Source organism: Anastrepha ludens, chromosome 2, assembly GCF_028408465.1.
Source record: "Anastrepha ludens isolate Willacy chromosome 2, idAnaLude1.1, whole genome shotgun sequence".
Taxonomy (NCBI): Eukaryota; Metazoa; Arthropoda; class Insecta; order Diptera; family Tephritidae; genus Anastrepha; species Anastrepha ludens.
Window position 1 is genome coordinate 146,507,412 of NC_071498.1, and position 27,990 is coordinate 146,535,401.

Genomic DNA, 27,990 nt, shown 5'->3' on the forward strand with positions numbered 1-27,990 from the left:
TCACTGCACTATTGGTCCTCTATCCAGTAGAATGAATGTACCTCACATTGATTTCTGCCGGAGCTGTGGAGATGAAGAAGAAATTGAGTCGGTACAACACCTCGTCTGTGAATGTCCTGCACTTCAAAGAAGTCGTGCCAAATATCTTCGCGATTATTTCTTTGAAGACCTGGAAAATTTGCAAAATGTCTCACTGGAGGGACCTTCTTAAAAAGATCTAAGTACTTTAGCAACTTAGTTAGGGGATGAAAATCAATTGCAGGTATCACAATGGGCCTTAGGGCCACCGAGTGTCTTGTCTCAGACAAGCATCCTGGCTAACGTAACCTAACTAAATTTCACAATTAATATGAGTTTTCCTGTAAATTGCATGTTTAAAAACACATCTATTTCGTGGTTATGTTCACCTTTTAGAAGTAAAATATGCACTTGTTGATCAAAGTTGGTGAAAATATATATGTTATCAGCTCTTAAGCAAGAAAATCAAGTTTCACCACGATAAACAAAGGCTTAATTAAATTTTCAACTTCAAAAGCGCTTCGAGTTAGATTTGTTTTGACTTTTGTGGATATTGACTGTTTCTAGAATGGTAAATCACGGCCATCACAAAAGCGTTGATAGCGAATTCAACACGAAAAATAAGTTGGCACGAAAAACAGACGTTCTAGATAAAAAAAAGAACAGCGCCTAACAGACGTCATGAGTGAATATTGAGATTTAGTCGTGTAGAAATCATCTAGAATCGTCTACTGAAAAGGAGAGTTTTATCTCCCGCAGAGGCAATACGAATTGGCCACTAACAACGGGCGATTTGAAGTTAGTGGATTTCAGAACAAGACCAAGAATATTAAGCGCCATTTAACACATACACTTGTCAGAAAAAGTATCCGTACAAAGTGAAATGAAAGCAACATATTACGAAATTCATTGTAACTAAAACATTTTAAACTTTTATGAGAAATGTTTAGTCAGTAATGTTTCTACGATTTCATTACATTTTTTCCTAAGTATATCTTTAAAAAATCAATTTTACCAAACAAAAACAAAAAACTTCACTTCAACGAAGCAGAAAATTTTCCGCACACATGAAAACAGGGATTCCCCGCAGTAACGGTTTTATTTTAGTTTGTATTTGATTTTGCTATGACTACATTACTCTGGACTAAAAAAGTTAGTGTTGGCGAGAGAAAAATTATTCTGAAACTTAGAAATGAAGGCAAATCTTACCGCGAAATTTGGCAAATCATAGGAAGGAGTGATGATAAACGGTTTACTAGATAGGGCGAGTTTACTGGGGCTGCAGCCCTTGGTTGGGAAAAACCCGAGCCATTCCGGTAACGTAGAACCGGCTGACATGGGAAAGGAAGTATTCACTCTTCTGTGCAGTATGTCGTATAAAAACATAATACAATTGGTTCAATTGTATCAAAGCCACGTTCTGGTCGACCGAGCAAGCTGACCGTACGTGAAAAACGAAGCACATTTCAATCAGTGAAAAATAATCCTCGAATTACGGATTCTCAAATATGTAAAAACATTTTAAATTTTTTTGGTAAGCATGTACACGACGATACTGTACGTAAAATACTTACAAAAGATGGCTTTCGCGGACGTGTAGCACCTAGAAAACCGTACATATCCGAAATCAACTGAAAAAAAACGCATAGTTTTTGCAAACGAATATGTTAACAAGCCTCCAGAATTTCGGAAACGTGTTCTATTTTCGGTGAAAGCTATGCAATATTTGGAATTAAAGGAAGAAAAGTAGTGTGAAAAGAAAATATTCACCAACTGTGAAGCATGGCGGCGGAGGTGTGATGGTCTGCGGATGTAAGGCGGCGCTAGGAGTTGGCAAACTTGTTTTTATAAAGGATTTTCCAATAACAGGCGTTATTTTGAATAGCCCGCTATTTCGGTACATGCCACTTTTGAAGCTGTCATTTTTTGATATTTGACCAGTAAAAACTACGCCATTAATAAAAATGGAACGATACACGCTTAAACAACGCAAACGCATCGAAATTATTAAAATTCACTATAAAAATAGTGAAAATTTGGCAAAGACGGTTCGTAAAACTCGAACATTTTTTGGTCATCGTAAAGCACCTTGTCGGACCGCAATACAGAAATTGGTGAACAAATTCGACCTGTTGGGACAAATTAGTGATGTGAAGAATAAAACCCGTGCACGTCGCTCAAGAACAGCCGAGAATATTGCTGTTGTAGCCGGAATTGTTGAAGAAAACCAGGTTTGTGCATTCCTCGTCGTTCTTTGGAATTATACATTCCACAAACGTCATTACACCGTGTTTTGCATAAGGATTTGGGTCTTAAGGCTTATAAAGTTAACAGTTGAAGAACTCCAGCCGGCCGATCATCAACAACGTCGTGTCTTTGCTGATTGGGTCGTTGAAATGCATGAAAATTATCCGGAATTCCATCGAAAAATCATGTTGAGTGATGAGGCCCATTTCCACCTCGGTGGCTTCGTCAACAAGCAAAATTGTCGAATCTGGGGCTCAGAAAATCCAAGAATTGGTGCGGTTTTATGGTCCGGCGGAGTCATTGAACCTTACTTTTTCGGAAATGAAGCTGGAGCAACAGTTACGGATTGCGTTATCGAGAGATTATTAACGATTGTGTATGGCAGGAATTGGATGGTATTGATCTGGACAACGTTTATTTTCAAAAAGACGGCGCTACGTGCCACAAAGCAACGAAACCATTGATCTTTTATCAAAATAACACCTCTTATTGGAAACCCCTTTAGCTCCTGATTTAAAATATTTGCATCATTCGACGAAAGAGACCGCGAACAAAAACTCGTTCACCACGAACGCAATAAATTACTTTTTTGGTAAAGTTTGAGGAAAATAAATAATTTTAATAATCCTGTAACATTCTTTTTCATTAGAACAAACAGTAAAAGTCTTGCCGACGCAAAGTATTTTGAGTACATTGCGCATTTCGAGCGATTATGCAAAAGGGTTAACGTTGTACTTTTCGGAAACATTAGACGCCGATTCACTTTCATCAAATTCTTCTTTGGCGCTATTTTACATTTTTGTATTACGCCGTAGCCGAATGGGTTGGTGCGTGATTACCATTCGGAATTTACAGAGAGAACGTAGGTTCGGATCTCGGTGAAACACCAAAATTGAGAAAAACATTTTTCTAATAGCGGTCGCCCCTCGGCAGGCAATGACAAACCTCCGAGTGTATTTCTGCCATGAAAAAGCTCCTCATAAAAATATCTGCCGTTCGGAGTCGGCTTGAAGCTGTAGGTTCCACCATTCGTGGAACAACCTCAAGACGCACACCACAAATAGGAGCAGGAGCTCGGCCAAGCACCCAAAAAGGGTGTACGCGCCAATTATATATATATATATTAGGGCGGGTTGATTTAAAAATCGCTCATTGCTCTGTGAAAATCGTATTCTAGGGATCAAAATAAGAAACTTTGCCGAAGGAACCATACCTCTAAAACAAATTCTGATGTCCCCCAATTTCCAAATATCACCATTTTTGGCCTTTGCATGAAAAAATCAGCTAAATGGCTATGTTTTTTCTTTATTTTTATTTATTTATAATAATATTTATTATTTATTTATAATAATATCTATTTTTTCTCTTAAGAAATTTATTTAGTCAGAACATATGTAAATGAGAAAATTAATTTAAGTGAGTTATAGAAAAGAAACTAAAAAGTTCGACCCAAATTGGGGGGACATCAGAATTCGTTTAGAGGTATGGTTCTTTCGGCAAAGTTTCTTATTTTGATCCCTAGAATATGATTTTCACAAAGCAATGGGCGACTTTTTTGCCTCCCCACAAATCGACCCGGCCTAATATATATATATAACAATATATTATAATTAACACCTCCAACAAGTGATGACTTTAAAATTATAGCAACAATTTTTTCGTGCATACCGAATTAACGTTTCCAATTGTAGCTGTAACTTTTCAGCTACCTTGGAAATTTAATATTATATTAATAGAAGCGTGCCGGGCAAAGTTTAAATTTAGAGCTCCGTTAAAAAAAACATTATAAATGCTGCGAAATAGACGTATCTTTTTCCCAATACGTATTGTGCAATTTGTTAGTTTTGTGAGAAATGTGTTTTCAGAAAATGAATTCCACCTATGAAAAACGATTTGGAACAGAGTTCCTATCTACACAGCCTAAAGGCACAAACATGTCACGAGCATCTGCAGCAAAATATTTGATGAAGTCGAAGACGTACATAAATTAATGGATGCATTGGCATACCGAAGTTAAAAACGTTGACAACTTCCCCGTAACGAGGCCTTTCCAAAGCAAAATCAGAAGATCACAAATTTTTTGAGACTTGTCGTTGCGTGAGGCTGAATCAATCTCAAGGAAAAGTGGTGTTAATATATCCAAAGACACAAGATGTTTACATGCAGAAGACCTCAAAATGTCATTCCCATGGCAGCCGGTTCTACGTTACCGTAATGACTCGAGTTTTTCCCGACCAAGGGTGGATGCCCCAGTAAACTAACCCTGTCTAGTGCACCGTGCCTCACCTCGAATTACGGAGAACATTGAAAAAAGACCGGCATGGGCTAAGCCAAAAATATTCACGATGAACCTTTCTTTTGGGCGAATAATTGCATACGACGATCCTGATGTTTCCACGACAGGCGGTTCTACGTTACCGAAACGACCCGGATTTATATCCGGCCAAGGACTGTCACTCCAGCAGCATTCCCCGTATGTAAGTATGGGGAATGTTTAGGCTGCTAAAACAACAGCAACGATCCTGATGTACTGCTAATATTCGGCAACTTCAACGAACTGTTGCATTCATGTTGTTGTTGTTGTTGTAGTTGTAGCAGCATAAAAATTTCCCATGCATATACAGGGAATGCTGCTGAAGTGACAGTTCTTGGCTGGATTTAAATCCGTTCCGGTTACGTAGAACTGACTGTCGTGGGAACGTTAAGGTTCATGTTTGAGACTGCTTCACCAAAAAGGATTTATTGTTTACCACCAATTTGGATGCAGTTTTGATTAATAAAATTTACCAAGAAGCATTATTACCGTCAGCTGCAGAAGAACTACCCATCCCTGGATTTTATAAGAAGACAGCGATCCCACGCATCGAGATGGAAGAAATGTAGAATGAAAACTAAAACTTTGTGTGTGTGTCAAGCAAAAACTTAAAAGATGGTGAAACAGGCATATTCGGCTGATTTGGCGCCGATTATCTCCACAACTTACGCAGAAATTAACAATCAGTATGACTCAAAGATGTGAAGCCATTATAACTAATGGTGAATGACTATACATTTCATTATATATGTATATATATTAATTGGCGCGTACACCCTTTTTTGGGTGTTTGGCCGAGTTCCTCCTCCTATTGTAGAGTACGTCTTGATGTTATTCCACAAATGGAGGGACCTACAGTTTGAAGCCGACTCCGAACGGCAGATATATTTATGAGGAGCTTTTTCATGGCAGAAATATACTCGGAGGTTTGCCATTGCCTTCCGAGGAACGACCGCTATTAGAAAAATGTTTTCCTTAATTTTGGTGTTTCACCGAGATTCGAACCTACGTTCTCTTTGTGAATTCCAACCCATTCGGCCGCCGTCTATACATTTCATTGCATATAATAAATATTGTAAGCCCATACAATGCAGCTCATTAGAATCGAATTGGTTAAATAGTTTCTAAGGTATGGCGGTCACACTTATATTAGGCTTAATGGTTTGAGCCACTGTACGTTTGACATATATGTATGCATATAAATACATATATACATGTTGATCAAAAAGTTACCGGAACAACCGCCGGCGACGCTCTAAGTCAACTGATTTGATTTCCTTTTTATTGTTTGTTTTGTTGCCAAGAGATAAAATCGCAAATACTTAGAATGGCGGATAAAGAAATTTCCTTTTTTTTTTAATACACTTTTGCAATTGTTGGCATTCAATTTAAAGCTTTTGCCACCCTTGTCTTGGAATAAAATAAAATGTTCTTCATATTTTCAGAATATGAAATTTATTGAGTGAAAAATATTAAAACGGAACGACTGACTAAGATATAATAATAGTCCAACAATAGATAGGACTGACTACTGCTCTGAGCTACAAGTAGCGAAATCGAATAACGAGTAACTAAACGTAGTTAAGAGCGGAAAAAAACAGTTGTTAGCGCATTTTGCGGTCAAGTTGAAATCTGAGCAATATTTCCGCTGGTATTGGTGCTACGATATAGATAATGCAAGCACTGGTTCAAATAGGACTAGTACTCATTCTTATTTTCGATATGATTGTCGAATACCTTTCAGATTCCCAATCGGTGCGAAATCAATTCCTTTCGGGATTAAGAATCTCCCGATAACATAACTTTTCATACAATTCGGCCATTTTACCGAAGCGCTAGATATTTCAGCACTTAACTACAATTCTCATATTCTAAGCACATTCAACCCGTGTCTTTTTACCACTTTTTTAACTGAAAACATGGTTGTACTGTGGAATAGATTATAAATAAAAAATACTAATAATTTTCTAACAATAAATGTCAACATTTTTTCTAATATGGCCTAAAGAGCATGGCTAAAACGCGTCTGATGATTGTAATATAATTATAGAAGCACATTTCATGCTTCCCCATTATTATGTAAAAACCTTTATTTTTTAGAAGCTACACCTAACCAATTTTATTGAAAAAAAAATTACAAGCTATATAATCTAACAAAGCTATTAGCTAAGTAAATGGTGTTTTTTTAGAGGTTAGGTTTTCAAGTTGGCACTAATTTTTTCGTAGATGGTCTTTTTGACAGCTGTCACTTGATTTATGCTCAGTTTGGTTTGCCATTTCATAATGAATAGACTTACACCTGATCAAGCGCGTCGCACGTTCGGTGAATGGGCCCAAAACGAGATGGCCACCGATCCCGATTTTCACAAGAAAATTTTGTTCAGCGATGAAGCTCACTTTTGGTTGAATGGGTATGTCAATAAGCAAAATTGTCGCATTTGGAGTGAACATAATCCACAAGCCATTGCTGAGACGCCGTTACATCCTCAAAAAGTCACTGTTTGGTGTGCTGGTGTGCAGAGGGAATCATTGGTCCATATTTCTTTAAAAATGAAGCCGGCCATAATGTTACAGTCAATGGAGAGCGCTATAGAGCCATGATTAATGACTTTTTCGTGCCTGAATTGGACGATGTTGATGTGGACGACCTTTGGTTCCAACAAGACGGCGCTACATGCCATACAGCCAACGCAACAATCGATTTATTGAAGGAAACTTTTGGTGAGCGCATTATCTCGCGCCGTGGACCTGTGGCGTGGCCTCCAAGATCGTGCGATATAACACCGCTGGACTATTTCTTGTGGGGCTATGTGAAGTCGCTTGTCTAGCAGATAAGCCCGAGACGATTGACGTCTTGGGAGAGAATATTCGGCGCGTTATTGCTGACATACGGCCCCAATTGCTGCAAAAAGTGGTCGAAAATTGGGCCTCTCGGCTGGAATTTATTCGAGCCAGCCGCGGCGGCCACTTGCCCGAAATTTTAAAAACATAATGGCAAACCCTTATCTTTATAATAAAGCTAAATTCTTGGCCATAACATTAAATTATATACGTTTTATTTCATCTTGAAAACCTAACCTCTAAAAAAAACACCCTTTTTTAATATATAGAACTCACCTGCAAAACAAATTTCTGGTCAATTACTCGTTTGCCTATAGTCGCTTGAAAGTCTTGCGATTCCAAAAAACGCAGAAATACTTCATAGACTAATTGCAAATGTGGCCATGAAGCTTCTAATGTTGGATCATCTTCTTCAGGATCGAAATCTGGGTTTTCACTGGGAGGCAGTGTGCGGAACAAGTTACATGATATCTAAAATAAAGTTATTAGGATTATTTTTTTTTTCTTTCTAATATACTCTCAATAAAGAGCAAATTTGCATTGCACTCACCATACGTATAATTTCTGGATACACAGGTTCCGTGAGCACACCTCTACCGTGTGTTATATAATTGGAGAGGTCATTTAGAGCAGCTCTCTTAATTTCTTTACCTTTTAGATCCGTTACGGGATCCATAAAGTCAAAAGATACACAGCACTGACGTAACTTGCGAATGAATAATTCTTCTTGTTCCAAACTGGAGCAATCGGCTAATAAGTAAATCAAGAAATTTTAATTAATTAATCTAATAATATTAATTTTACTGAGGAATTTAATTCCTCAATTATACATAGTATTTTTATGTGGTGGCAATAGAAAGGGAAAAAATACTGCTTAGTGTGCAATTTTTTTTTTCTTTATTTTAATTTCGGAACTAACCCGTTCATTTGACGCAAGACCTTGTGAATTTGAAAAATATTATATTATTGTAACGCAAAACTTGGGAAACACATTTTTGGCTACATGACCTTTGGTAATATTTACGTTTATTCAGGGTTTTTATGTCACAGTTCCGAACTATGACACTCAGAATCTAATGATTTTAAAATTCTAGTGCTGTTTTTCGAAAATTTGAAATTTGGCCTTTGAATTACCACTACCGTCTTTCGGACCACAATGAAATTTAATTTGGGTTGGCTGTTAATTTTTGGAATCAAGCTAACTCACTCATAGACCATGAGAGTTATCGTTCCCACGACAGTGGTTTCTACGTTACCGGAACAACCCGGATTTATATCCGGCCCAGGACAGCCACTCTAACAGCATTCCCATACATATTTTATTATATATGGGGTTTATGCTGCTACACCAACAAACCCATGAGAGTTAGGTATAGCTTGTAACGCCAGGCGTTTAATAGGAGAACATGCCAGTAGATTGGGGCTATCAATGGCTATTGTAGAAGCTGTCAGGATATAGAAGAGGAAGAGACAGTGGGACACCTTCTATGCGGATACATGGCTCTGTATAGAAGACGGTTGAGATTGTTCTGTCTCTCTTTTCTGAATAACATTGCGAATCTCAAACGAGCTAGTAAAGCCAGCTTTTTAAAGGCCACACAATGTTTTAGAGAAAACCAAGTAGAGTAAGGATAGGATAGTTCCAGTGGTATCACAAGGAGTAGAGGTCAACTGGCCTTGGTGTGTCGAAGGACAGCTATTTCACCTAACCTAACGTCACGCGAAGGAACGGACGGAAATTTTATCTGAAGTCATAATCGATACATGCATTTATCAAAACAGAAAGAAAAATATTTTATGGCTTTATAACTTTTACCAAATTGCAGTAAGTTTGCTTTAATTTAAATTTCTTTGGAAAATTACCGTTATATGGGAGGTGGACGTGGTTATCGAACGATTTATTGAAAGATATTAGCTTTTGCTCGAGCTATCGTTTTTTTTTTGTGGAAAGTTACCGTTATTTGGAAGATGGGTGTGGTTTTCGAACGCTTTATTAAAATATGTTAATTTTCGCTCAAGCTATCGTTTTTTTTTTTTTTTTTGGAAAATTACCGTTATACGGGAGGTGAACGTGGTTGTCGAGCAATCGTGAGCACGAACGGATATTTCTCATCGTTCTGAACTTATTGGTATACATGGTTTCTGTCTCGATTCCATTATCATGTAAAATACAACCGTTATGTGAACAAAATTGTAATACCCTTACGCATAAAAGCGCGCGTGTATTAAAATCATTTGACTTCTTCTCGGCTTCCGGCTTAAAATATAACTCGCAAATGCTTATTGTAACATTAAATACCGTTATTTGGGAACCTTTTATGTACATCGAATAATCCTTCGATGACAAGAATAGCGAGTTAAAATGAAAATTAAACCTTAATCAAACATCCTAATGTTTAGAGAAAAGTTTGTTTGATATGAGCTTTATATGATTTTGATTAGCGATTAAAAGTTTCAAACGCTTTCTGAATAGACATAGACATAAATTGATTTGAGGTTTGCATCTCGATCTCATGGCCTTTTGTGCCCTCTACTCATCACAGTACCCATACAGACCCAGTTCCCTTATTAAACTTAAGATAGAGCTGGGTGGGATTGAGCGTATGTCTTAATAAAAAGAAATATATGTATATCTCAATTTAAAACACATATGAGTTGAAATTTTTGCTCAAACGATCACTTGTGAGGCAATAGAGCAATCAACAAAACTAAAAAAATTATCGGACAAGTCGTAGAACAAGTGAAATTTAGAATTGAATAAGTCACTAAATGTAAATATTTAAATGTTAATAATCTTTGATAAAAAAAAAGTAGATATGTAATTTGCACACATATGCCATGATATATAATATATAAATTATAAAAAAACATTTGTGCGGCGATCTTGCAGAAAACTTGCACTACATATTTTGTTATATTTACCTTTTAACGGCGGCAGCTGTTGAAGCTCCACATCCTGAGAATTTCTATAACGCGAGGAACCCTGACTTTTTTTACTCTTTTTCTTCAATGAGCGTTTGGCAAATGGATCAATTCGATCAACAAATGTTCCCGATGACATTTTCCGGCTTTGTATATATTTTTAGCTCTACTTCTTATGTCCTCTTACGAATCTGCTCTACAAATATTTATATCTGGCAAAACTGAATCAAACAAGGCTAGTAGAATTTTCTGAATGATGCCACCACTGGCTATTTTGTAGATATTGACGCTTTCTATGGAGACGTGATTATCAGTGCATCCAATTACTCCATGTACATGTACTTCAGAGCGATTTGCAGGATGCTCAATTTAACTGCCTCTCAATAAAAGTTAGTTCCAAGCCGATTTGATGGCCCGTCTTAGATAAATATAATTTTACACATATATATTGATATCAAATAACTTTCTTCTTTATTGTGAATCCCGCTTGTTTAAGATGAATTATGTTCCTTTCACTAAGTGTAAGCATCAAGTTATTCAGTAATCACCATTAACTCTTTTCTTTGAACTATAATTCGTTGAGTTTTAATTTTCTATCGCTCTCAAATCTTATAAATTCGAGTTCTGGAGAGTAGTTTTCAACCAATTTTGAATAGTGTAGTGCACAAACTGTAAGCTTTAGTTATGGATAAGTATATTAAATAAGACAGAGATTATCTAAACATAACAAATAAAAAACAATAAATGTTAGGCTAATACTCAAAATTAATTATTCGGCAAATGTTACCTTAATAGTGGTGCGAATACAATTATTTAGACAACTGCGCTTGTTATAATTTTGTTATTTGACGCTGCTTTGCTTAGTGGAGGGAATTCTTCTGTTGCGTATCCTTTTCTTTTTGGTATCTAATACTTTACTTAAGCGTCTACGTTAAATATACATATATTAAATGTTGGGAATAGTGTGAACCTTATCTCCAGATGAAATGGCACATTGAATGCAGTTCTATTGAAGCTTTATACTAATTTATTGTGTTGGTTATTTGAATATTTTATGTTATGTGTTTTACTGTGTAGTTTATGTGCAATGCCTGTATTTTGGAATTGTCTGTCTGCCAAATTGTTTCTTGCTCGGACACACGCTTACCTAGAATAGTTATGTATTATTTTATCTATTCGCTGTTACTTATGCTTTTCTTTAACTCACTTAGTAGTAACAGGATTGAACTGCCCGTGTGTCCTGTGGTATTGAAATTTGCAAGGTCAACACAACTTTATTGTCGACATTGTATAGTATGTTAGCGGACCGGAGAACAAAATCGATGTCCTTTTTAGCTAAACAGAGCGATGGAAACCATTACGATAATATTTTTCATCACAGTTCACTGAAATTAAAAAAATAAAATAAAAACAAGAAAATTAAATGATGCAATTTGATTTTCAATATTTCATCAATAAAAGTGGAATAAGTAGTTCCAGACGAGTAGTAGTATATATGGCTAAGGACGTTAAAATTCAGACTGCGAAAAGTTGTAGTTATGTCGTATTCACTTTGTATTTACTTTATAATTTATAAGCGAATGTTTTGACAATCATTTTTAATCAATAGTAGATAATTATCTAAATTGTATGCACAATTTTTTGTTCCACTTTCAGAACATTAAGAGAAATTTTACTTTTTGGTTTTTTTGCACATTCGCGGGTATTAAAATACTTTATCTGCTTGAGCCAAACAAAGGAATGTATAAGATAAAGTTTTTCTTTTTTTTATCATAGAATATAATTTTGGTTAATAGGTCCACACATGAAGGCACACCACACGCTCTTATATCTTTTAAATTTAAAACTGAACCTCAGAGTTTGTTTATTTGAAAGGAAAGTATAAAGAAATTAGCATTCATTCACGTATTTACTGTAGTAATATCATATTCAACGAAAATACAAATAAGTAATTCGTTTACCTTGTTGCGGAGACTTAAAAATGTTAACCAGTTTTTTATGTGAAATACGTCACAGTGGACTGTACCCACTTATATATATGGATTTTTTATTCGCGAAATCGCATTTTTTACTTTATAATTAAGTGATTTTTGTCAAGGAAATGTCACAGCTTGAAACCCATATTGCATAAACAAAATAACTTTTGACATTTGTCAATTAAAGAGATTTAAAATAAATTTGAGCAGAACCGTATTTACATATGTATGTATGCATGCTGATTAAGACATATAGGAGACTCCGAAGGTAAATTGCACATCTTTATAAAATACATTTTTCAAAATGACAGTTTATTGAATTCGGAATACAACTCTTCGTATTTGATGTCATGCCATTTTAGCTTATTTTTAATATTATATTTTTTGTAAGAAATTTTAATATTTTTCGTTCGAAATAAATCACGTACACATACTGGCAGGTAAATACACATTCACGAACACCAATACACGTGCCTGCACAAGATACGTCCTCACGAATGAAAGTAAAACGATGGAACGAAAGACGTAGAAACATGAAAAAATGCTACATAATCAATAATCTAAAAATAATTAAACTCAAGTTAAGTAGCGGAAAAACTATTTTCATAAATATTTAACTCTTATATATTTATTACGAACTATGTTCACTTGCTTTTTCAATTTAAAGTCGTTGTGATAATGTTAAATTTGTAAAGACTTCATATTTTGTAAGCCCCTTTAATTAAATTCTATTTTCCACTTTATTCAGTCCTTTGGAATGTTTGATGAAAAGGTCAACACTGTTCCCGTTAATTGCACAGATAAATGTTAAATTATTTTAAATCGCTAAACTGAAAAATAAACTATATATATATATATTTTACTATACATTTTCTCTATTATATATAAAAGACATTTGCTCTTCACTGTTTTACCGACAATGACGACAACGATAAAAGAACCAATTTAATTTTTCGTTCCGCACATGTGTTATGTGGCCTGTTCGCTCGTTTGTCAATTTTTTTCTTCGACATTTACAACCGTCAATGCCTTCGGTAATTTGCACAAATGTACAAACAGAAACTAAATATTTTTAGTTGCAATTTCCTTTTCCACTCGTTCATTTAAGACTTCAAAACAATGCTGCCAGAGGCCCGCATAAATTTCTTCACAATCCAAAGAACTTTAAAATTTAGAAATATGTAGCACAAGGATAGGATAGAATACGAATACTTCGTGTCACACACGACTGCCATACACCCTGCAGTGAAAACAGCATATATTTCATATATAATATGTATATTGGAATATGAATCTTTAAACAAATTTATATATAAGGAATACTCTAAAGAATTTTGCATTTAATGATATGAATAAAAATTAATTCAAAAAGTAATCCATTCAATTCTCTGGCATTATGAAACTATCAGAATTTTCGTATTCTCGCTTTGTTACTAAATTTCTCTGAATTAAATTTCAGCTAGCATTCTCATTTACTCGTTAACATTTACTCGTCACTTATTATAGTTTCACACGCTTCCCATACACTTCATTCGTTCATTATATGTTTGCTTTATGTGCTATTTTATTTGTCGGCTCCAATTCTTGACAATATTACACATAGTTGCCAACTTTGTGCTTTAAGTGCTAGATTTAGTGCGTTTTTGAAAATTAAAACACCAAAAAAAAATTGTTAGTACCTTGCGTGCACCATAACAATACGTTTACATATAAGTAGATGATCTACTTTTTAGCGCTTAACTCAAAATCCGTAATTAAAGAACGCGACTTCGCATACAAAATTTTTCTCCCAAAATCGGAGATTATAAAATAATCGTAGATAATATCGATACTTTTTGACATACAACCGTGTGTTTTCTGTGTTATCGATAATTATTATTACGAATGTAAGGAGACACACCAAAATAAAAACTAAATGAAATATATACCGGCAAACGTCGCATACGGATTTCCTCCAACTGTTTATTATTAGCAGCCAATTGCGTAATTAAATTAGCTTTCTCCTTGTATTGACTTCATATCGTTAACGATAATTTAAGAAACCAAAAACACCGAGATATTCGAGCAAAATAATTTCTATGAAGAAAAACCTCTCTTGTTAATTTTTGCAGGTAATCTACCATGTGTGAACGGGTAGATTGATTTGGTGGATTTATAGGTGATTAATGCATATGTGAACGTATTATTAGGACAAATTGCAATAATTAAAAATTACAATACCTTCAAATTATCATACGAATTTAGAATTACACAAGTTTATATCCGGTCAAGGATTGTTAGCAGCATTTTCTTCAAAATACAGGAGTTAAAAAAAAAAATGCGAGAAAGATCTACAGCTAATGGTATTTTGTTTTTAGCAATAATGTGCACAAGTTCTTCAAAAAGATGTACGAGAAATGAAATATATAATTTGTGGGTTTTGAATTTTTCGTATGCTATCTTTTCCTATGAGATAGGCAGCATTTTCAAGGGCCTTTGGCAATGTTTGCTTAATGTCGTCATATAATATAATGAGGTACACTTCTTCAAGAAAACACTATAAGAAGTGTAGCTAGTTATTTAGAAACAGAAAGTCGTCAGGTAGGAAATGAATTTGAAGAATTCGAACTATCCAGCTTTGCGATATTATATATATGTATGTATGTACATACATATGGATCTATAACAGGCGCACACATTCTTTGTTACTCCACCTCTACACCTGCTACAAAATGAGACTTAACATCTGTCATATTTCATTTTGGCTTTGTCCCGTTTTCTTATGTGGGCACCTTAGTGTCTCAACATTTCCTTTAAAAATAGCATCAAGCAAATCGGATCTTTGCATCGAGCATGCAAATGGAGCGCTAATTGATGAAAATTAGGTTGACAAACTACGAAATGATAAGACAGCGTTGGCAAGAAATTCGATAAAACTTGTGTTTTAACAGTGCAGTTCGGAAAAAGAGGTACCTACAGTGATAGGTGGTTAAATCAAATACAACTATTGCCCTGTTTTAGGATAATCACTTTCGTTTTTTTTGTTCAATTTTGTAGAATGTTGTTACGGTCGCCGTAGCCGAACGGTTGGTAAGTAACTACCATTCGGAGTTCGTAGATTCGAATCTCTGTGAATAAAAAACCCAAAAAAGGTCTTTTCAAAGGTCCTTCGTTTTGTTCTTTTTCAAAAAAGTTTTCCATTTTGTCACCTGTCAAAATGACAAGCCTACAGAATAATAATCAGTTTAACTTTTTCGTTTCAGATGTCCTCAAGAGCCAAAATCCTAATAACAAGCCACCTATCTTTTTTTTAAGACGCTTACTTCGGTGCCACCTTATTACAAAACAATATGTAAAAAAAAAACACCAGCCTAACGGTTAGACGCGATAGAAGTGAAACCTTCCGTAAAACAAACTGAGAGAGAATAAGACGAAAGCAGCATTAGGAGCAAGATAATTATAGGTTCATTATAATATTGCTATAAAGTTCATATTTTATTTTCTTCATTTTATTATTATTCATCCTCAATGTTTTCAATTTCAACAAATGATACGAGTGGCTTATGATAGCTAAAATATGATACAAATGCTTTGGTTTCGATGTTGTCAACATGTCTTTGAAATACCGCGTCAATGGTTGTTTTTGATCGTGTTGTCGATTCAGTGCGATTGTTACACATTTTTAAATTGAATGTTGTATTGAGAACGTCAATTAAAGGAACCGCTGTGTCCAAAGCAAAATTTACGTTAAAATCGCCACTTAAAATCATTGGAACTTTATTGTAATCTTTTCTAAGTATCCGCGATACTTCTGGTGTATACTTTATTAAATTTTCGTGAATGAATTCCGTGATGCTATTTATTGATTTTTTTTCTGTCGATATTCACGACACTTTTCTGCATTATTTTTCGGCGTAATTGCGGCAAATATTTAAAAATGAAAATATTTACGAATATAAAAATACACACGCGGTTGCTATTATGAGCGTCCCCAGCAAAACCTGCGTGACCGAAACTCTAACACAATTACATTTTTTTCAATGTTACAAACACATATGCACGCAGGTTTTGCTGGGGCGTGACCGAAACTCTAACACAATTACACATATGCACTCGTATTTGTTTGAAAATCGACTTTTTTTTTGGTTCTCCGTCACCTTTGGAAAATGTGTAAACAGTAAGCAAACTTTATTCATATATTTTTCCTCATTTTTGCATCAGTAAAATTAAACAAACGCCGTAGCCGAATGGGTTGGTGCGTGACTACTATTCAGAATTCACAGAGAGAACGTCAGTTCGAATCTCGGTGAAAACACCAAAATTAAGGAAAACTATTTTTCTAATAGCGCTCACCCCTCACCAGGCAATGGCAAAACACCGAGTGTATTTCTGCCATGAAAAACAGCTCCTCATAAACATATCATAAAATAAAAAAATAAAATAACTGTATAAAAAAATTTTTTTTCTTGTGATTCGAACCAAGGATTTTGGATCGGAAGCTCACATTGCTAGCCGCTGGGCTATCGCGCCATGCTGTCGGCGCTGGCCTAAAAGTTATTTAGTTCGTCGCTACGTGTATATGTAAAAATAAAATAACTGTATAAAAAAAAATTTTTTCTTGTGATTCGAACCAAGGATTTTGGATCGGAAGCTCACATTGCCAGCCGCTCGGCTATCGCGCCATGCTGTTGGCGCTGGCCTAAAAGTTATTTAGTTCGTCGCTACGTGTATATGTAATATTCGTAGCCAAGAGTGTCGCTTTTTTCGTTTCACTTTTTCTCAAATCACTCCCAACGATTCTAAAGAAGTTTTCACTTCAAAAAATGTTTTTTTGTATACAATTTTATGTCAATAATAACATACTATAAAATCAAAACGATCGCAATTTATTTTCTTAAAAAAAAAAAAATCCTAAAAATCATCTATAAAAAATGAGTATTTGACCAGACTACTACCTCAAGGAACTTATTAATTATTCTCGAAATCGTACTTTGTGTATATTATATTTTGTGGATATGCTTCTTTGTGTCATTCCTTCTTTAAAATCTGCAATCACCTCTTGCCGAAGCTCTTTTTCAAAATTGTCTCTTGCTATTATAAATCTAATAAACTTATGCTTAGATAAACACCACCAAAACTAATGATATTATATCTTTTGTATAATTTCAAATTATTGCCAGTAGCAACATAACAAAAAGTAATATTCAAATACCGCTATAATAGTTTTTAAAAAAAATTATAATTTTCTTCTATAAGGATGGAGTTGGTTTAACTTGAATAATTTTACTTTCAATCTGCATTTTCCACAATTGAGCTTAAAAAAATATGCAATAATTCTAAATATAATAAGGCAATAGCTGCATATCATTTGGCCTCCACTGTACATTGACATAACAGCAGATGGTTTTCATGAGAAGCTTTTCCACTGCAGGTAATCACTAAGATGTTTGCCTTCACCTCCCTGGAGACACTTGCTACTAGAAAAATCTTGTTCTTCCGTTTTGTTGTTATATATGGGGCTCGATCTCAAGGCTCACTGCCTGTATGTCAAGCACACACACATTCGCCTATATTTTAACTCATGCAAAAATTTGCAAACATACAGTATCTTAATAATTTCATTTTCAGTTTAACATTTTTCCAATATAAGTAGTGTTTTCTCAGTGCGGATATAATGGAAAATAAACCTGGCAATTGCAGAAAAATAAAAAATAGTTCAAATTGTAGATTTCATAAGACCGCAGGTACCGTATGAAAAAACTTAAAAATAACAGGAATTGGCGAGTTCGAGGCACACATTTTAAAGTGGGAATCATTATAAAATACACGGTTAATTGTTTAAGGCGCTTATGGTATCCAAGCCCTAAAGAAGACTAGAGAGTCTCCTTGTTGTTGTATCAGCATAAACATTCTCCATTCTTGCATACGGGGAATGCTGCTGGAGTGGCAATCCTTGGCCGGATCCGAGTCGTTTCGGTAACGTAGAACCGACTGCCGTGAAAACGCCTCTGTTCTCTCTTGTTGTCAAAATTATCACACATTTTTCTGATTTGACTCTTTGGAAAATATTTATTTGTCCCTAAAAGTTGTATTAGCCAGCTGCCTCTTTTCTTTATATTTCGTAGTCCATGTTTCTTCATAAAAACCATCTTAGCTTCGAGTCATTCTTCTCCCTAATTGTTACACAGAATCGCTCATCGAATAAATTGTTTTAATAACAGTTCTCTATGGGATATTTTTGCTCGCAAACACTCTCAGGACTTGTGTTATAACCTAGACAGACCGTGGCGTTAATAGGGATTAACTACTCAATTCAGAAATATCTGAGCAATTAAATGCAATTAATGCGGATTGACAAATCGACTTCTCATAATTTAAGCGGACTATGGAAATTAATGAAACTTTTAAAGAGAGGAACAAGAAAGACTGGATGCAATGATAGTTTGCACTCACTCGTTCGAAATTACATTAATTGTTTTGATTTTCGGAGCAGTTTGAGAAATTGCAATTTAAGATTATTTAAGATTAAGTAAATAAATATGTCTAGTATTGAGGCAGCTAATACCCGTATTTGTTAATTGCGGTCCATCTTTTACTAACAAAACTATCCAATAAACAAATCAAGTGTTCACAAATCCGCGTAACAACCGCCTATCACACTACAATTTTAATTCATTCAGCATTATTTTACCTCCAATACGCACCTGTGGACGTATTTAGAGACCAAGTTACGGAAGTGCCCAAACACGATGGGTGATGCAATGTTGAGTGGCTTAGCAATATGATGACTACTTCAGAATAGCATACGATTTCGGTACTATTTTTCTACACCACACAATATCTGTAAATATCAAATTTAACAGCTTTCTTCCCTAATGATAATAAAAAGAGAACAAATACCAAAAGTTATACTGCCATTTAAACCAAAGTGCATCCATTAAAGGTGCTGACACCAAACCAACACCGTATTGAACATTAGAAATGTCTAAACAAAAGAAAGCAGAATAGAAAAAAGAAAAGGATAAATATGTTGCACAACCGACAAGAAGTGGGAGCTAGAAATATGCGACGATGGTGCTAATGGAATGGCCTTTCGAAATTCTATTGTATGCTCATCAGGATGTTGACGTCGAAAGATAAAAACCCGAATCAGCTGGTCTACCGTCACTACCAATAGATCCACCTTGTTTTTAAACCATTGAACAGATCCAGAAGTAAAAACAATCTCAGCCGACTGTTAATAATTGGCCACAACTGAGCTCATCTGATTCCACGCTCTTATATGTAACATGGTGGCACAAAAATGATTAAATTCCATAAATCAAAAAAATCATCGTATCAAAAGTCCAAAAAATTATGTAAAAATTCAGATATTTTTCAATAAAAAGGCATTAATATAGCTTAGAACCAGATTCAAAATAATTGTTATTGTAAATTTTCTAAGTCAAAGATATTATTTTGCACTTTTTCCCTATTATTTTAATATTACCGTAAAAATTATAATTTGTCATAGCCGATAAAGCAAAAAGAGCAAGCACTGACACCATGACACACTTGGCTGCCTGTGAAACTCACACCAGGCACCCTGTAAAAAAATATGAAGAAGAAGAGTGTTTTTACTTATATTTTTGTACAATAGTTTAAGCACTGCAAAATCAAAGGTTAATTTATATTCCGTACTGACACCACTCAAACGTACATATGTACGTACAGATGCATATGTGCACGATTTATTCCACATTCCTGGTTTTCCACTCAATTTAACTTATTCTTACTATTCTTTTTGTTTGTTTATTTTTTGAACTGACGTCACAACACTTGGATTTGGAAAGACAGTCTTGTATTCTATTATTATTGTGTAAATGGATGTGTTTCATTAAAATATCGCAGATTGTCACTCACATAGTTCGGAAGTCTTCCTCTATCTCTTCCGATCTCTTCGTTTAATGTATAGTTATTCTTATTCACAATAAACCTTATAGTTCCGTTTTGCATTTTTTGCAGTTTATCAATATATGTGCCTCTCTTCATGAAGAAGATAATTGAACAATATATAAAGTGTAACTCAACGATAGACCTATAAATTAGGGTTATACATCTTCTCCCTACTTACTAAATGTCGGGCAGACATATACGTAAAGCGGACAAATGATTCGCACAAAATTTTATTTAACAAAAACTTAACAGAATTATATTTTAAAACTGTAAAATTACTCACACATTTCATTTAAGCATACAAAATATAATTTTCTCTAAAATATGAATATCTTGTGAGCATTCCTGCCAGGAAAATACTTCGTTTATTGTTTTGCAAGGTTTGTCAAGGTAGAACTCTGGCGGGGTTGAGAGATATGAGGCAAATGACGTGCAATTATCTTGGTGGGAGTGGAGATTCTTCCAGTAATTCCAGGCTAAAATGTCTTATCTTTATATTCATTTGCGAATTCAACTAGCCCCTTTTTTCATTGACTGCTTTTTTATATAAATAACTGGCTGTAAGTGAAGCTCTTCTACGCCCAGCAAACACTTTTTGATATGGACCTTTCGTGTGTGTTGAGTAATTCCTATTGTCTTCTCTAGTTGAATATGTTTCATGCATGCAGATATACTCAAACAGGACTGTACATTTTCACAGTAAATCAATATCTGAGAACCGATGGACCAGAGGGTCTTATTTATTCGGCAAGATACCGAGACAAAAACAGTTTTTCTCAAATGGCAAAACAAATATGTGGAATTTCTGACCTTAATGCATCCTAATGATGCGTATTAATAATCTGACGGAGGGAGTTGATTTTTTTTCAACGCTCAAAAGATATTAACAAAACCACTTTTATAATGCTCCCCTTTTCTATGACTAAATACATGAAAATAAATAAAGTTAGAGGTCAAAGATTATTTTTTCTTTACACATGGCAATAAATATATTTTAACTGTATCTACCCAAAGAATTCGGTAAATATTGGAATAATTTAAATATGTATATTATTAAAATGTATAAAAAGTTTGAGAGCTGAACGAAAAATGAACCAAATAGTGTATGGTATAGCCACTCTATTGAAATGGAGCGAATATTGAATTTTTTATAAAATGATATAGTCAATTACTTTATATTGCAGGATTTACATATATTAAGAAAAAGTGAAGTTTGACCCTATTTACTTTCGTGTATTTAGTGATAGAAAAGGGCAGTATATTATAAATAAAGATTTTTGTTAATAACTTTCTAACGGTAAACACAAATCATTTTGCTTCTTCAGATTGTTAAAACTGGGGTCAATACGCATCGATTGGTACTAACATTGACAATTTTCCCACATGGCCCACTAAGTAGATAGTTACATGTTCTAAACACCACCGACCGGGTTTATTGAGCGGAGTTTAGTAATTTTCTCGGCGAATTTCTAAAGCACTAGATTTCATGCAAATTAAAAAAAGCACACACACACATTGGAACTACCAATGACTGATTAAAAAATGTATACAACTAATTTGATTATCGACTTAATTTTTGACTTTTCCCTATTAAATATTACCTGTTTGCCAAAGAAAACGATTGATTTTATCCTTTTTCGCCGATTCCTCGTTGCTCGCTTTACTTCAACCACAACTACACTTTCAGCAATACCCAACCGTTCGCTTTTGCTGCGCAAATGTCATCAAATGTCAAAACGCCCGAGCAATATGTTAAGCGGCGCTGATGGTGACGGCTATTACTTTTTAATATTAGCTGATTGTTTTTACCTGTGGTACGGATTTATATTTTCCCAAAAGATATTTTTTAGTCACTTATTATCTACATCAGTTTGTTTTTCGCTTTATAATTCTATAATTTCGTTTTCTTTGATTTTTACAAATTCTTTGCACTCACGACAGAATCGAAAGCGACACCACCTCTGCTGCCGACGTCGCTAACGACAGCAAAAACAATGCCGTGGAGAAGACCGAACAAACCTTTTTCTTCCCGTTAAAATTTGTTCGCATTTTTCTCCTCGTTAGCACAATTTTTAGGCTGCTTACACTCGCCTTTCACATGCGATTTTCTCGGGCAAATCCCCCAATTTTCATAAAATACATATAGCAAAATGATTCAAGCAACTAGTTTCACTATTATTATACTTTTCTATTAAACTTTGTTACTTTTAATTGTAGGAATTTACACAAAATCGCGGACAGCGCCTTTGATCGCTTGTAAAAAATTTTTCTTTCGTTCACTCTGAATCAGAAATGGAATACATTGAGCTACTTTCGTCATTTTTGAAGAGGGTTGGCATGCAATTTTTTAATGGTGCCAATGCCGCTTAAGAATTGTACTTTTTGCTAACAAATTGTAGGAAATTCTTGTTTTCTGAATTAGTATTATCTTTATTTGCTAATTATTTTCATTTTTAATTATTTGAAAACCACACATTTGATGGCACAAATGTTTAGATATGAGTTAAAAATTAGTGGGTCAATCAAAAAGTTTATCTCTTCAACGCGGTAGCGTCTTTTAACATATTTACACAATTGCTTGCTTTTCTAATTCATATATTATAATGACAAGGCCTTTGGCTTTAAAAAATTCTTTGTTTTTCTTAAAAAAGAAACTTAATCACACAACAAATGCTTTTAACTATATTAAGCTGATTAAAATATATATATTTACAACATGAAATAATGCTATCAAAAGAACTGTCTTCGCTTTACTTAAGTACTTTCCAAATGATATTGTATTGAAAAAAAAGTATGATTGTATCGAAAATCCCAACCCTGTTTGTACGCAATGAGACAATTCTATGGTGAGTTTCGTCAATATTTTGAGCTATTTAGGCGGCCATTTTGTGGTGAAATAATGCCTATTAAAATAAGGTGGCCAGCATACTGCGTAATAAGTATTGATTTAAGTTCAATAAGAGTCCAATTAAGTCCAATTTGTTTAAACACTTTAAAGATTTCTTATTAGAATTCTGCTATACTATGAGGTGTTAGGAAATAACTCTTCTGCTTTGTAATTTTGTTTGTTTGTAATATTAAACTAGAAATGCAACCCTGTAAATTCACCAAAGAACACAGTTTAGTACACCACTGGCCATGAATAATTGCTTTGTAAATTTTTAATAGAAGTGATATTAAAAGCCTTGAACAAAACAATTCCATCACTTATATTAAACGACATTGTCCAAAAAAGCACGTCTAATACGCAAATGATGATAATAGTTAACACTTTGAAATAAACACGGATACAAACAAATTCATACATAAACTGTATTACACCTCAAGCTAAGTGAAAAGTTACAAGGACGTGCCATGTCCTCATTATCAGCTTCTGCAGAAAATGTGTCTAGCTCGGGCGGTGGCGGCAATGTAGAGCAAGGTGCTGGTACTTCAGATGGGAGCTCAAGCATGTGTTTAGAGCTGGCTTTAGAAGGTGAAAGATTGTGCAAAGCGGGTGATTGCCGCGCAGGTGTGGCGTTCTTTCAAGCAGCCATTCAGGCTGGCACCAACGACCTGCGCACTTTGTCCGCCATCTATTCTCAGCTGGGGAACGCTTACTTTTATTTAGGTGATTATACCAAAGCCATGCAATACCACAAACTTGATCTCACACTTGCACGCACTATGAATGACAAATTGGGCGAGGCCAAGTCGTCGGGAAATTTGGGCAACACTTTAAAAGTCATGGGACGTTTTAATGAAGCTGCCATTTGCTGCGATCGCCATCTTACATTGGCACGCCAGCTGGGAGACAAGCTATCAGAAGGTCGCGCTCTTTATAATTTGGGAAACGTCTATCATGCTAAAGGCAAACATATGGGACAAGGAAATCCTGGTGACTATGGCGATGATGTACGTGAAGCTCTAAGTAAAGCAGTTGAGTTTTATCAAGAGAATCTAAAGCTGATGAGGGAATTAGGTGATCGCGGTGCACAAGGCAGAGCTTGTGGAAATTTAGGCAATACTTATTACTTGCTGGGTAAACAAATATTGGCATAAATTGTAGATTTTTGCTTAAGGACCCTATTTTTGCAGGTAATTTTCAAAAAGCTATCGAGCATCATCAAGAGAGACTATGTATTGCTCGCGAGTTTGGTGACCGCTCTGCTGAACGTCGTGCAAACAGTAACTTAGGTAACTCGCATATCTTTCTGGGCCAATTTGAAGAAGCGGCAGAACATTACAAACGTACTTTGACATTAGCCATGGAACTTGGAGAACGTGAAGTAGAGGCGCAAGCTTGTTACAGTCTCGGAAATACATATACTTTGCTTCGTGAATTTTCAACAGCTATAGACTATCATTATCGCCATCTCGCTATAGCTCAAGAATTGGGTGATCGTGTTGGAGAAGCACGCGCTTGCTGGTCTCTTGGCAATGCACACTCGGCTATAGGAAATCACGAGAAAGCACTCCTGTATGCCGAAGCTCATCTGAATCTGGCCATAGAATTACAGGATCCGGTTGGCGAAAGTACAGCTAGGGTAAATATTTCTGATCTACGCAAGCTGCTCGGACTACCAGCTTCGCCGATTGACTGCGAAGAACGTTCCATTGCATCGGATATTTCAGCTGGTATCGTTCAACGATCTGATAGTTCAGGAAGCAGTCAAAGTCGTATGGTAGGTACATTCATTTTTAAATACAAGTAACCTTAATGCAAGTGCAAAGGAATTATTTTACTTATTACGCGATTTAACTAATATTAATAATAAGAATACGTCAAGAAATATTTGGATACTAATACTTTTTTTTTTTGTTTTTTGAAATTTTATAGGTACGAGTAAGACGCCAAAGTATGGAACAATTAGATTTAATAAAAATTACTCCTGATGGAAAACGTGCAGACCAAATAAATGCTCAAGACGAAAAACACAATCAAAAGGGAGTTGCTTCGAAAGCCAAAGTGCAGGATGAAGATTTCTTTGAACTTTTATCCCGTTCTCAGTCTAAACGTATGGATGACCAACGTTGCTCAATTAAAATTGCTAAAAATCCACCAAATACGACATTACCATTAGGAGAGGTATCATCATCTGTCATATCAAGCTCGGGTGTTACACGTAAGCCATTGGTGCAGCAAAACTCCTTGGCCAGCGGCAGTAGCACCGATGGAGGCGCTACTTCTAGTATTAAAACGTCTAATAATTCAAAAACCGCTTCTGGACCTATCTCAGGCAGTAATCTTGGGCATGGCCAGCTGGCACGTAGTGCTACAACTACTCAACAACCAGATGATGCCTTTTTGGAAATGTTAATGCGCTGTCAGGGTTCACGCTTGGAGGAACAGCGCTCTGAACTGCCACGAGCCAACATCACAATGGACGCTGAGGCACCGCCACAAGCTAACGCCTCAGTTGGTGATCGCAATGGGGGCGCAAATGGCAGCACTGGTGGTAGGACCGTACCCGATGAGGACTTTTTCTCATTGATCATGAAGGTACAAAGTGGACGCATGGAGGATCAGAGAGCCGCAATACCTGGCTTTGGAGGCTATCCACAACGTAACACAGGCAATGGAGCGGCAGCGGGTGCTACAGGCGCAAATTCTGCTAGCAATGCTAGTAATCCGAATGCAAAGTAATTTTGCTGTATGTATGCATTTGAACGTATTTGAAAATTACAACTAAAAATATTTTTCCGATTTAACTTAATTTATTATTCATCAATGTAATTTGGCATGGATATTTGAAAGACTAAGCCCACGCCATGACAAATGAGTATAATTGTAAATTTTCAATGTTTTAATACTTGCAACTTGCAAGTTCACATTTTTCATTAGCCGAAATTAGAGCAGCATTAATTGAGCTACGTATTCAGTTGTGTACTTGGTGTCTCATATATCACCTAAGAACTATAAATTCGCTCTAATCTTTTGTATACAGATTCTATTATATTCTCATGGATTGTAAACTGTTTGTGAAATAGGTTGACAGGTTTTCTTCGCTTTAGGTGCCACTTCATTTTACAAGAGTATCTGCAGCCTAAAATTAATTAAACTAATTTTCTTGTTGCGCCTCAATTTTTTTTATATAAAAGTAACGTATTGTAATTTTGATATATTGTCATTTATCCTAATTTGCTTTTACACAGCCGGGTATGGTTGGCTGGTAATAATTCTCATGTACTTCCTATGGCTCCGATTAAGTTGATGTCAATGGGAAGGATGAAGCACCCAAGAGTAGTCACAGCTCTGAATTAGAAAAGAAATGCAAAATGGTTGAATTAATTGAAAAAATGGTATGAATCAATTTATAATTTTTATAAAGGCTTTCCCTATCAACCATGCAAACCGTTTTAAAATGCATACAATCACAATAGGCGCCTTGTGAAGATGCATTTAGATAACCCGCCATCTCAATCTTTTGGCATAATTTTACCTCGTTTGCCGGTTTATTGGTGTCATTTTAGAAACAAAAAAATTCTTCATAATTTTTTGGGTATTGCTGCTGAAGTGACTGGCTGTTGGGTGCTGGGCAGACTTTTCACTTATTTCGTTTGCCGACATCCCTTCATCTCTTGATTTCGGAAGCCATTCACCAAAACAATTCGGAGGGAGGTTATTTAAAGATATATTTTCCACAGTATGTGCCACAGTCATTCCCGAATATTCATACGCACGAATCCTTTTCTCATGCATATAATAAATATTAAGAATTTAACTTGCACAAGTTTGCAAAAATTAAATCAGATTTAATAAATATTATTTCACAATACATCGGCACAGTTATAGCCGCCAAAAACATTTATACATACAAATTCTATACATATATCAGTGGATATAAATATATGATATTACATACACATAAGCATGTAGAAATTCATTAAGTATTATGAAAAAAGATTGAAATATGTATGTCCAAAACATACGTACATATATCATATAATTCTGACTCAGTATAAAGTAAAAAAACCAAAACATTCTGCAGCAAAGATAAGATTTACAAAGCTGTGTCACATGTTTGCAAATTGACTACCATTTTATGAAGCATTTTAAACAAAACATTGTCAGTACTATTAAGAATTTTTACAAAAACAAACAAAAAAAAACAGAAACAAAACATATGTGTTTAGCAAACTCTCAAAAAGATTGACGAGATTTGTATACTAAAAAGCCAAATTAATGTAATATAAATTTACTAAACCTAAATAAATATTATTTTATCTAATAAAAACTGTCTATATATACTCCGAATTTTAAGAGCAGAAACAAGATTTTATTAGCTTTACTCTACTTAATTTTCCGCTATTTAGCCTTGATTCGAAAGCCGAAAAACTTTAACAACTGCACTGTCCAATTATAATGCATTTTGTGAATACGTCACGTCCACTGTTGTTTTCTTCTGATATACTATTTATGTCATATTATATATTGTAATTTTCATAAATTATTTTATATAGATTCCTGATTGAATTATTAAAGGTATACTCACTTGAGACATTCAATTTTTACACTACCTTACAAAAGGTTGCATGCAAGAAGGTGAAGAAAGTCAAACAAATTTAATTTTAAAATTAAAAAGTATTTTATTTTACTTAAATGGAAACAAACTGTGTACGGGTTAAAAAATAAATTTTAATGAAGGGGTCAGGGGTAGTCAGAATTTTCAAAAAGTTGGATTTTTTTGTTTTTGCATTTTCTTAAAGTATACATACTATCTGAAAAATATTGTGTGAAAATTTGAAGTGAATCCGAGAAATACTTTTCGAGTTATT

The 27,990-nt window shown here is 34.9% G+C and overlaps 2 protein-coding genes across 7 annotated transcripts in view; one reads left to right on the forward strand and one right to left on the reverse strand.

Moving 5' to 3' along the window:
- LOC128855509 (serine/threonine-protein phosphatase 2A 56 kDa regulatory subunit epsilon isoform) overlaps positions 1-22,521 on the reverse strand; it is a 35,356-nt gene extending 12,835 nt beyond the window's left edge. For 3 of the 6 annotated variants that reach the window (XR_008453736.1, XR_008453735.1, XM_054090466.1), the window contains exons 1-6: positions 21,834-22,521; positions 11,550-11,727; positions 11,130-11,489; positions 10,343-11,059; positions 7,971-8,170; positions 7,697-7,891 (exon numbers count right to left, since the gene is read on the reverse strand). Coding sequence is in view for 4 of the 6 variants with exons in the window: in XM_054090466.1 (XP_053946441.1) it covers positions 7,697-7,891; positions 7,971-8,170; positions 10,343-10,481 (534 nt within the window). In the remaining 2 variants the exon portion in view is untranslated. Of the gene's footprint in view, positions 1-7,696; positions 7,892-7,970; positions 8,171-10,342; positions 11,060-11,129; positions 11,490-11,549; positions 11,728-12,303; positions 12,394-13,232; positions 13,254-21,833 lie in introns of those variants that run through there. The other 3 variants (XM_054090467.1, XM_054090469.1, XM_054090468.1) reach the window with 3 other exon arrangements.
- Positions 22,522-23,193: 672 nt separating this feature from the next.
- Positions 23,194-27,713, forward strand: LOC128855512 (G-protein-signaling modulator 2). The gene is made up of 3 exons (XM_054090471.1): positions 23,194-24,253; positions 24,310-24,896; positions 25,052-27,713. Exons 1-3 carry the CDS (start codon positions 23,587-23,589, stop codon positions 25,856-25,858), a joined length of 2,061 nt encoding a protein of 686 aa, XP_053946446.1. The 5' UTR covers positions 23,194-23,586; the 3' UTR covers positions 25,859-27,713.
- The last annotated feature ends 277 nt before the right edge of the window (positions 27,714-27,990 follow it).

Coding starts and splice junctions, on each gene's coding strand:
- LOC128855512 (XM_054090471.1), top strand. CDS start 23,587: ATGTCCTCATTATCAGCTTCTGCAGAAAATGTGTCTAGCTCGGGCGGT. Junction 24,254..24,309: donor CAATACTTATTACTTGCTGG/GTAAACAAATAT, acceptor CTATTTTTGCAG/GTAATTTTCAAAAAGCTATC. Junction 24,897..25,051: donor GAAGCAGTCAAAGTCGTATG/GTAGGTACATTC, acceptor GAAATTTTATAG/GTACGAGTAAGACGCCAAAG.